This window comes from Borostomias antarcticus (assembly GCF_949987555.1).
Source record: "Borostomias antarcticus genome assembly, chromosome: 12".
NCBI classification, from domain to species: domain Eukaryota; kingdom Metazoa; phylum Chordata; class Actinopteri; order Stomiiformes; family Stomiidae; genus Borostomias; species Borostomias antarcticus.
This window is the reverse complement of record NC_140245.1, coordinates 12,334,881-12,345,786: the sequence shown is the minus strand read 5'-3', so window position 1 is coordinate 12,345,786 and position 10,906 is coordinate 12,334,881. Positions and strand designations below refer to the sequence as shown.

At 52.1% G+C, this 10,906-nt stretch overlaps 1 protein-coding gene across 2 annotated transcripts in view; it reads right to left on the bottom strand.

Moving 5' to 3' along the window:
- Positions 1-1,634: 1,634 nt before the first annotated feature.
- fndc4b (fibronectin type III domain containing 4b) overlaps positions 1,635-10,906 on the bottom strand; it is a 13,479-nt gene continuing 4,207 nt past the window's right edge. The window contains exons 2-7 of one of the 2 annotated variants that reach the window (XM_084446648.1): positions 5,459-5,571; positions 5,163-5,264; positions 4,257-4,356; positions 3,225-3,314; positions 2,821-2,978; positions 1,635-2,580 (exon numbers count right to left, since the gene is read on the bottom strand). In XM_084446648.1, the coding sequence (XP_084302774.1) occupies positions 2,539-2,580; positions 2,821-2,978; positions 3,225-3,314; positions 4,257-4,356; positions 5,163-5,264; positions 5,459-5,571 (605 nt within the window). In that variant the 3' untranslated portion in view covers positions 1,635-2,538. Of the gene's footprint in view, positions 2,581-2,820; positions 2,979-3,224; positions 3,315-4,256; positions 4,357-5,162; positions 5,265-5,458; positions 5,575-10,906 lie in introns of both variants that reach the window. The other variant, XM_084446647.1, reaches the window with a different exon arrangement.

The window sequence follows — 10,906 nt, the reverse complement described above, 5'->3', positions numbered from 1 at the left end:
ATTTAATAAAGCTAAATTTAGTGTGCTAAAGGTATTATCTGCCCAGTTTTCTGTGATAGTTTGTGGCTGACGAGGAATGGATGCTAAATTTGATACATTTGCAGAACTAGTTGAGTGTTTCCTGTTGCTTAGTAGATTCACCATTCTTTTTCTATTACCTATCAAAACAGGAATTGAGGAAGATACCAGCACATTGGGCCCCGGTTTGTCCTGGGAAGAGTAGTGAGTGCCATTAGCCTTGTAGCCTGGACCCAGTACATATCAGTTAGAGCTTGCTGTATTTTGTATGTGCTGTGTCTTTATCAGGCTGGGAAGACTGCACTAAACTGACTGTTTTGTAGTCCAAATTGCACTGCTATTTTTTTTTTTGCACTATGTTTATATCCCTGCACTTTACGAGTCCTGTCCTGTCCTGTCCTGTCTTGTCCTGTCCTGTCCTGTCTTGTCCTGTCCTGTCTTCTCCTGTCTTGTCCTGTCCTGTCCTGTCCTGTCCTGTCCTGTCTTGTCTTGTCTTGTCTTGTCCTGTCCTGTCTTGTCTTGTCTTGTCTTGTCTTGTCCTGTCCTGTCCTGTGCTGTCCTGTCCTGTCCTGTCCTGTCTTGTCTTGTCTTGTCTTGTCTTGTCCTGTCCTGTCTTGTCCTGTCCTGTCCTGTCCTGTCCTGTCCTGTCCTGTCCTGTCCTGTCCTGTCCTGTCCTGTACTGTCTTGTCCTGTCCTGTCCTGTCTTGTCCTGTCCTGTCCTGTCCTGTCTTGTCCTGTCCTGTCCTGTCCTGTCCTGTCTTGTCCTGTCCTGTCCTGTCCTGTCCTGTCCTGTCCTGTCTTGTCCTGTCCTGTCCTGTCTTGTCCTGTCCTGTCCTGTCTTGTCCTGTCCTTGCTCCTCTCCTGTCCTGTCCTGCACCATGTCCTGTCCTGTCTTGTCCTGTCCTGTCCTGTCCTGTCCTGTCCTGTCCTGTCCTGTCCTGTCCTGTCTTGTCCTGTCTTGTCCTGTCCTGTCCTGTCCTGTCCTGTCCTGTCCTGTCCTGTCCTGTCCTGTCTTGTCCTGTCCTGTCTTGTCCTGTCCTTGCTCCTCTCCTGTCCTGTCCTGCACCATGTCCTGTCCTGTCCTGTCCTGTCCTTGCGCCTGTCCTGTCCTGTCCATTGTTGTATTGCTGTAAGCACCACGGGTCAGAATAAAATCCTATGTACTGTAAGTACAATGGCAATAAATTAATTCTGATTCCGATTCAGACCTTGATAAAAGTGATCATGTAAAATCACATTCATTTTTCCCATCGAGAAAAGAGCTTAGAACCAGAATTCTTCTTTGGGTTTCAGTTTCTATTCTAATTCGATTCAGTTTGCGCTGCAGAGTGCCGTCAGACTGAGAGGTGGGGTTAGGGGTAGGGGTAGGGGTAGGGGTAGGGGTAGGGGTAGGGTTAGTGGGTGTGGCCAGGGTCCAGCCATCTTCATCCTCACATGGTTCTTTCTGGATACATCATTACGCAAGAAAGACACAACCAAGATGGTGGTTTCTGTGTATTTCACATTGTGTATTCACATTTCTAAAAACTATAGCTATTTGAGACATCTGTTCAAAATATTTCTGACATCAATGTGAGTTAGTCATGATGCAGCAGATGTGTGCAGTAACACAGTTATTAGAAGATACAGTAGGTACGGTAGGTAGAGTAGGTATGGTAGGTAGAGTAGGCTATAGGTACATGTTGGCCAGCTACAAAGGCTGTAGCTGACACACACACACGCACACACACACACTCACACACACATGCACTCACACACACACACACACACAATTCCCCGTGGCTTCAATGTAGTATTGTTCTGACATGCTCATCAGCGTGTGTAACATATGAGCCTTTAGATGAAGCGATGAACCGAACTGCGAGCAAAGTTAATCCTCCAGGTCCCATTTATCAAACATCCACAGATGTGAACATCTGTTAGTCCCACGCTAGGCCACTGGGGGGCAGTGGAGAGTCTCACAGCGTACAGTAGTGCATCTCTGAGCTGAGCACAGACGCAGCAGAGGAAGAGGTCCAGACTAGAGCTCCTCCTAGGTCTCTCACACACAGACGGTAGGGCGGATGTAGCTCAGTTGGTAGAGCGGGTCATTCAGTGGTCGAAGGGTCAGCGGTAAGAATCCCAGCTCCGACTGTCCACATGTCGAAGTGTCCTTGAGCAAGACACCTAACCCCAAATTGCTCCCAATGAGCAGGTTAGCACCTTGCATGGCAGCTACCACCATTGGTGTGTGAATGTGTGTGTGAATGGGTGAATGAGAGGCCATTGTAAAGCGCTTTGAGTGCCGCTAAGGTGGAAAAGCGCTATATAAGTGCAGTCCATTTACCATTTACGGTACGGCCACTCCCCCCCCAGTGGAGGGCGGGGTCTGGAGGCGTGTCCGTGGGGCCGGTAGCTCCGCCCAGTCTAGACTCTGATGATGCTGATGGAGGCGTGTCCGTGGGGCCGGTAGCTCCGCCCAGTCTAGACTCTGATGATGCTGATGGAGGCGTGTCCGTGGGGCCGGTAGCTCCGCCCAGTCTAGATTCTGATGATGCTGATGGAGGACGGGGTCCGGTGGGGCTGACAGCAAGAGGAGGGCAGAGGGTCAGCTCCATGGCTGCTACACACACCCGTATGATGACGCACACACACACACACACATATGTACACACGCACACGCACACATGCACACGCACATGCACACGCACCCGCACACACACACACAGGTGTGTGTTTGTAAGTGTGTGTGTTGCGGTTGGGGTTGTATAAAGTGTGTGTGTGTGTGCGTGTGTGTGTGAGCGCAAGAGTATGTGTATGTACCCCATTGTGGTGCAGTGGCGTGCTCTGAGCAGAGCTGTCCCCCGCGTCATAGTGAGATGGTACGGTCCGGGCCGAGGCTCGTTTGGGCTTGTCCTTACTGCTGCTGGAGTCACTGTCTTTGATGATGTCATACTGACGGCAGAACAGAGCTATCACCGCTGAGATGGAGACAGGGGTTAGAGCACACACACACACACACACACACACACACACACACACACACACACACAGTATGTAGGGTTATATGTATACACACACACACACACAGGCATGCAATAAACTAACACAGCACTGTTTAAGTAAAACATTACTTTTCGTCTAAACACACTATGTAGGGTTATACAGTATGTATACAGTACACACACACACACACACACATGCACACAAACACACAACACACACACCTGCCCACAGCAGCAGCACGGTGGTGATGATGAGCAGCTCTCCGGTCTGGAGGTGAGGGGTCCGGTCCAGCCCCTCCATGGTGGGGTCATCTGAGGACGCACAGCAAGACTGAGGGGGTGTGTGTGTATGTGTGTGTGTGTGTGTGTGTGTGTGTGTGTGTGTGTATGTGTGAGAGAGAGAGAGAGCGAGAGAGAGAGAGAGAGAGAGAGAGAGAGAGAGAGAGAGAGAGAGCGTGTGTATGCCTACATGTGTGAACGTGTGTGTGTGTTTATGTCTGTGTGTGTGTGTGTGTGTGTGTATGTCTGTGTGTGTGTGTGTGTGTGTGTGTGTCTGTGTGTGTATGTGTGTGTGTGTGTGCGTGTGTGCGCGCACGTGAGTGTGTGTGTGTTGTAAGGGTAAAAATTAGTTCTGTACAATGTTACAATGAGAAGACAAGGGGTTGGGGTCACAGAGAGGTTGGAGGATGTGTGTGTGTGTGTGTGTGTGTGTGTGTGTGTGTGTGTGTGTGTGTGTGTGTGTGTGGAAAGAGGGGCTAAGTGCCTTGGGAAGCTGGTTATCTTTACAACCAGGGTGGGATGGAAAGGGCAGGCCAATGATCTGTGGCCTGGGAACTTTACAACATACACCTGGGTCTGGGAGGGTCCAACTATGTCCAGGTTTGGACAGGAAAAGTGCACATGTTCTGGTTAAAGTGTGAGACAGATTGGGGTTAGGGTTAAGTGTGAGACAGATTGGGGTTAGGGTTAGGGTCAGGGTTAAGTGTGAGACAGATTGGGGTTAGGGTTAGGGTTAGGGTTAAGTGTGAGACAGATTGCACTGGGCGCTGTCTCAACTGACCAGCCTGGCTGCAGGTTGCTGGACAGAAGCCACTCGAGTGTTTGTATCAATCCTTGGATGAATCCTTGGTGTGTGTGTGTGTGTGTGTGTGTGTGTGTGTGTGTGTGTGTGTGTGTGTGTGTGTGTGTGTGAGTGTGTGTGTGTGTGTACGTGTGTGTGTGTGTGTGTGAGTGTGTGTGTGAGTGTGTGTGTACCGTGGTCCAGGGCTCCTGGGTAGTGGTCAGTCCTCTCCAGCGTCCTGAAGTGGACGGTCCTGCTGGGCTGGCTGTCCCCCTCTGGACCCACCGACTGGACCTGCAGGAGAGAGACCACACACTGATATCACACACCTGTAGGAGAGAGAGAGAGAGACCACACGCTAATATCACACACCTGCAGGAGAGAGAGAGAGAGAGAGACCACACTCTAATATTACACACCTGCAGGAGAGAGAGAGAGACCACACGCTGATATCACACACCTGCAGGAGAGAGAGACCACACTCTGATATCACACACCTGCAGGAGAGAGAGACCACACTCTGATATCACACACCTGCAGGAGAGAGAGACCACACTCTGATATCACACACCTGCAGGAGGGAGAGACCACATTCTGATACCACACACCTGCAGGAGAGAGAGAGATATCACACTCTGAAGTGTTTCTTTGTGCTACAGAGTTTCACGGCGTAAGCTCATTAGTATCACTTCCATGCTCACTTGCCCATGCTGGGTTTGCCAAAGCACGTGAGCACCTCTCATAAACAGCGTTTAGCTACGCCACTGAAAAGCCATGAGCACCTCTCATAAACAGCGCTTTAGCTACGCCACTGAAAAGCTGATGATTTGGTGGCGCGGGTGGGGGGTATTTATACAGAGGAGTGTGTTTAACCAATTCAACTGGGTGACTCTGGAAGCATCCACATCCGTGTAGAGAAACAGGATTTGAGCTCAAGTCATGAGATCAGGATGGTCTGGTTATGAGGTCAGATCTACACCTTCCCGCCAAAACTGTCATAAAGACTGACATGTTCCAGGGCCAGAAACGCACCAGCAGTCTCTCCAGAGCCTGTGATCCGGAAGTGAGGTCATAGTTCAGGAAGTGAGGTCATAGTTCACCTGGATGCTGTAGTGTGTGTCTTCGTCCAGATCCCACAGCACGCATGATCGGCTCGATGTGTTCACCTCACGGATGGAGCGCTGCATCAGCCCGTCCTGCCTCTACACACACACACACACACACACACACACACGCACACACACACACGCACACACACACACACACACACACGCACACACACACACACAAACCCACACACACGCACACGCGCATGCATATGCATGCAATAAACCAACACAGCGCTGTTCAAGTAATGCATTACATTTCATCGAAACAGATACTGCAAAACACCCACCTGCTGGGAGATGGCGTATCCGATCACCGTGTCCCCCTGCGGGACGCTCCAGGTGACGGTGGCGGCGTTGGCTCTCAGCTGGGTCACAGACACATTGACTGGGGCTGCCGGCGCTGCTGTCATCACACAGTAAATAGCACGCTTAGCAGTATTTATGCTGTACTTTACACACACAGGAGGTAGAGCGGCCGGCTGGGGGTCGTAAGGTCCCTGGTTCGATCCCCGCTCCCAGCATTGTGGCGAAGTGTCCTTGAGCGAGACACTGAACCCTAAAATCGCTCATGTACCTAGTACTGTCGCCTCACTGCAAGAAGGTCTCTGGGCCTTTCTTTCTTTGAGGAGTTTGCATGTTCTCCCCGTGTTCAGAAGGGTTTCCTCCCAAAGAACTCAATACGAAAAACATGCTCTTCAGTCCGGTCCCTGACCAGGACTTGGACTGAACACTTGGACTTGGTCCCCGGGCACCATGAACGATGGCTTCCCACTGCTCCTGACTCCCCTGGAGGAGGACGGCCCACTGCCACTCACTATGTGTGTAATGGTGTGTGTGACTGTGTGCCCCCCCCCCCCCCCGTGTGTAATGGTGTGTGTGACTGTGTGCCCCCCCCCCCCCCCGGGGGCCTATCATTTATTACAGTTTTTATAGAGGTGTCCCCTGATGTCCCCTGGGGTCATCATCATGGCTTCTCTGGACAGGAATGACGTTTCCCAATACCCTGGCCTATTCCAAAATACACAGACTGCGTTATTGGCTAGATATTTTTTCTTCCTGTGGAGAGACACTTCTATATGTGTACATCAGATCTGTTTAAAGTAGAGTAGGCTACTGTGGATGCCAGAGCTGGTTAAGGTAACTTACTAGAGTAGGCTACTGTGGATGCCAGAGCTGGTTAAGGTAACTAACTAGAGTAGGCTACTGTGGATGTCAGAGCTGGGGGGTGAGGCAGACACCTTCTTGTGGTGCCCCCCATCAGTAGCTGCGATTAACCAACGTATGCAAAGCAAAGTCTGCCAACTGAGGGCCACCACCCCGGCTGGCATTCCGGCTTCCAACCCAGAATTCTGCAGCTGAACTCTGAAGGGCTCACCACCAGTAAGATCAACGTCATCGAGCAAGGTTGAACTGGACTCTTGTCAACCAATCCCTGACTGGCTCGGAAATTGAGTATGTTGTGCATGGACGTTGCCGGCTTTAAAATCGACAAACCTCCGCCCTCGCAAATCATATCTCCCAATCTTCCCCCACCCCTGCCTCTATGCTGGCGACTTTAATTGCCAGCACAAGGTTTGGGGGTACAGCACCAGCTGGCAGCAGCCAGCTTTGTCTCAGGTTGTTGGAAAACTGGGACGAATCCTGACCTGGCATTCGTGTGTGTCGGTGTTGATAACCGGCTCCCTGATAGACGCGTGCTAGGAAAGTTCCCAACATCGACCATCGCTGATAACCATGCCTAAACTCATGGACCTCGTCGCAAGCCGGTGTAGCGATGGAACTTCCGAAAGGCCAACTGGAAACGCTACCACCTCCTTACCCATAGATCCACGAGGTAACTCCCACCACCTAACACCAACAACGTGGACGAGGCATACCGGGAACTCTGCGGCATACTGGTGAAAGCTACTGTGCCTTCCTCCAGGCCCCCCAGGAGAGAGTCTGTACTGGTCCTTCCTCCAGGGCCCCCCAGGAGAGAGTCTCTACTGGGCCTTCCTCCGGGCCCCCCCAGGAGCTGAGTCAGACATGCTTGCCTCAGCCCTGATGTCTAGACTCAGCCGAAGGAGACAAGAGCGCTGGGAGGAGGCCATTAACTCCATCGACTTCTCACACTCCAGTCGCAAGGCATGGAGCATCCTTAACAACCTCACTGGTAGGGCTAGACACTCCCCCTGTCACTGCCCCATCTCTGCTAACAAAATTGCATCACAATTTGTGAAAAGTGAGACATATGAGGGCAAAAACCGCAAATTGTCACATCTCGTGGCAAAAGAAGTGTCTGACCTCTGGAAGGCCAAAACTCCTAGCGGCGGTAACATCTCTGGTGAATTCACACCGGAGGACTTTGTTGCTGCCCTCCCGCATGTAAGGCCAGGGAAAGCTCCGGGTCCTGATTCTATCTGCTCCACTCCATGCCGCGCCAGCCTTGAAGTCCTGGTTAAGAGCGTTCCTCTCTTCCTGCTTGCGCCAACTCAAGATCCCCAAAATCTGGAGGAGAGCTCTAGTTGTCCCGATCCCTAAGCCGAACAAGCCTGAAGGGGACCCCAAGAGTTACCGACCCATCTCTCTGTTATGAATCCCCTTCAAGATCCTCGAGCGCCTCATCTACACCCGTGTCGAACCATCATTGACCCGCTGCTCCCACACTTTATGACTCAAGACATTGAGGACAGCTTTTCAGCTAAAAAGAAGGCCAGAGCCGTCCTTATAGACCTGGCGGCTGCCTACGACACTGTATGGCACCGCGGCCTCACCTGCAAGCTGCTCCACCTGCTGCCGGACAGGCAAATGGTCAGCATGATCATGGAGCTTGTCCGAAACCGCAGCCTTACCCTCACCGCTGGTAGCAGACAGCGAAGCAGGTTGCAACGCCTTAGGAACGGCGTCCCCCAGGGATCTGTCCTGGCCCCCCTCCTTTATAACATCCACACCTACGACCTGCCGACCACAGTCTCCAGGAAGTACTGTATGCCTAGGAGACTGGCAGGCCGTGGAGGAGACCCTGAGCCAGGACATGGAGACACTAGCGGCATACCTCCGGAAATGGAGATTGAAGCTCAGTGAGGCAAAGACTATGTCGGTGGCCTTCCACCTTAATAACAAGGAAGCCAAACGTGAGCTCCGAGTGCACATCGATGGAACACTCCTTCGATGCTGCGCCGAACCAACCTATCTTGGCATGACTCTGGACAGGACATGTTCCACTGACACCTCGAGTCACTGTGCAAGAAGTTAACAGCTCGTGTGGCATTGATGAGGCGACTGGTCCGATCAGGCTGGGGCGCCGGTGCAAAAACCCTGCGTACGGCAGCCCTAGTCCTGCTCTATTCGACCAGTGAATATTGCGCACCGGTGTGGTGTCGCAGCGCTCACACTCGCCTCAACGATCTGCCTATCAACGAAGCCTTGCACATCGTGACAGGATGCCTGCGTCCCACTCCTGTGGACAACCTTCCCATCCTTGCAGGCAACCAACCCGCTGGCCTACACCGCACAGGAACCACAGCATGTCTCGCCTGCCGGGCCGTGGAGCCTAACCACCTGCTCCACGACAGGCTCACTGCAACAGCGGAGCCTCCCCAGCGTCTCAAATCGAGAAACCCTTTTATGCCGGCCGCACGGGATCTCCAGCAGCAATGCAGAGATCTTAACATCAGCGAGGCAGGATGGGCGGACCACACCGGGCGTGCCGAGTGGGAGGCAAACACCTCCAGACTTCATGATTTTATCCCGGCCGCCGGTCCTTCCCCAACCGGGATGGACTTACCCAGACCGGTGTGGCTGAAGCTTAATCGTCTCCGGACCGGTGTCGGACGCTTCCGGCTTGGTTAGGCTTAGCCACCTCAGTTTTAATTTCAGGCCCCTCAGTTTACTTTAAGTTTAATGTAACGTTACACTAACGCTATAGAAAAATAGCAAAAACAACACAAATATTGGCCAAAAGATAGGTACCATCGAGATGGCAGTTGTTGGATGTGCAGTGTGTCTCCTGCAGGAGCAGAACTACTGCCCCAGTGGAATCAGCCAGGTGACGCAGGACTTCGAGTTTGGCGGTGGTAAGGCCCTCGACATTGAGTTGAAGCACTGACAGGCCTCGGTTTTCGACGGTCGGGATGGCTGCTCGTCCGCCGTTCCTAGGTCTGCCAGCTCGACGTTTGGTTGGCGACATTAGTTTCACAAGTTGGTCTTGCACCATCTCTTGCTACTTACAGGGAAGGCCACGCGAAGGCTGTCGTCTTCTTCCCGCAAGCTCCGAAGTACCTCGGTGTGCGTCTGGACCGGACCCTGACCTTCAGACAACATCTAGAAGAAGTCAAGGCCAAAGTTACATCTAGGGTTGCGCTGATCCGCCGCCTTGCGGGAATAACCTGGGGAGCATCCGCTAAGACTCTGCGAATATCGACCCAAGCTCTGGTCTTCTCTGCAGCAGAATACTGCGCCCCAGTCTGGTGCAGAAGCCCTCATACAAGCAAAGTTGACGTGGCTATAAACAGTGCCCTCCGAATAATTACTGGATGCCTGAAGCCTACCCCAGTGTCCCTCTTGCCAGTCCTCGCGGGAATAGCCCCGGCCGGCCTCCGACGGGAGGCTGCCACCCTCGCCCTGGCCAGGAAAGCAAAAAGATATGAGTGGCACATCCTGCACAACACCACAACAACAGCGGCTCCTCCAAGCAGACTCAAATCCCGCCACCCCTACAACAAGGCAGCGCAAGAGATGCTCAATTCCATCTCTGAGGACATCTCCAGAGATGCTTGGCTGGCAGCAGCTTGGAAGCAGGAGTGGCAGTCAGCAGGGCCCTCCCGCGTCCATCACTACATCTGGGACCCAGGAGGTGGCGCCATAGGAGGAGACGACCTACCACGCCGGCAATGGACCACACTGAACCGCCTGCGAACTGGGGTTGGTCGTTTTAAAACATCGATGAAGAAGTGGGGCCTGGCAGACAGTGCGGCATGCGAGTGCGGTGACCCTGAACAGACAGCCGAACATATAATCACCACTTGCCCCTTGTACAGACCACCCTCGGAAGCCAGCCTCTTTGACCTAGGACCCGAGATGTTGGCATGGCTACACGACACCGAGTTGGACCTCTGACGTTACACGAAAGAAGAAGAGATGGCAGTAATAAAATGAAATGAAGTTTTCCCCCATTAAATATTTGAAGCTTGTTATCTGATCTGTCAAGCGATGTATTTATTAGATTTGAACCTCACAGGACGCTGTAGACAGGATGTGATTAAAAACGCTTTTGAAATGGATCTTACAAAACGATTTGGGGAAAAAGACTGGAAAGATCGTTTACTCAGGAAGTTCAACAAACAAGCAACAAGGAAGCTATAACTCTACTGAGAAAGGTAAGACAGATATTTTTCTTGTCGTTATATTTTGCTGGTTTGGCATGTAGGAGACATAGCCTACTTTTAGGCTGTTAGCATAGAGCGCTGTCCCTGGGACTAAATGGAGAGGATAGATAAAACACACATCACTGGGTTCATCGCCTGGCGTGAGAGGGAGCGAGAGAGGGAGAGAGTTGCATGAAACAGGAAGTGAACGCCTACTGCACTTGACCAATAATCAGAAAAGATCATATCATATTGTAGCGACCCGTGTTTATAATGTTGCTGTTTGTGTGTTGGTGTGTGTGGGTTGTGGTTGTAGTGGGAGGGGAGCGGGCGCTGTGTAGGATATAATACTGTAGGTGGGCGTTCCTCTTTGCTCTTACTGTATGTTTG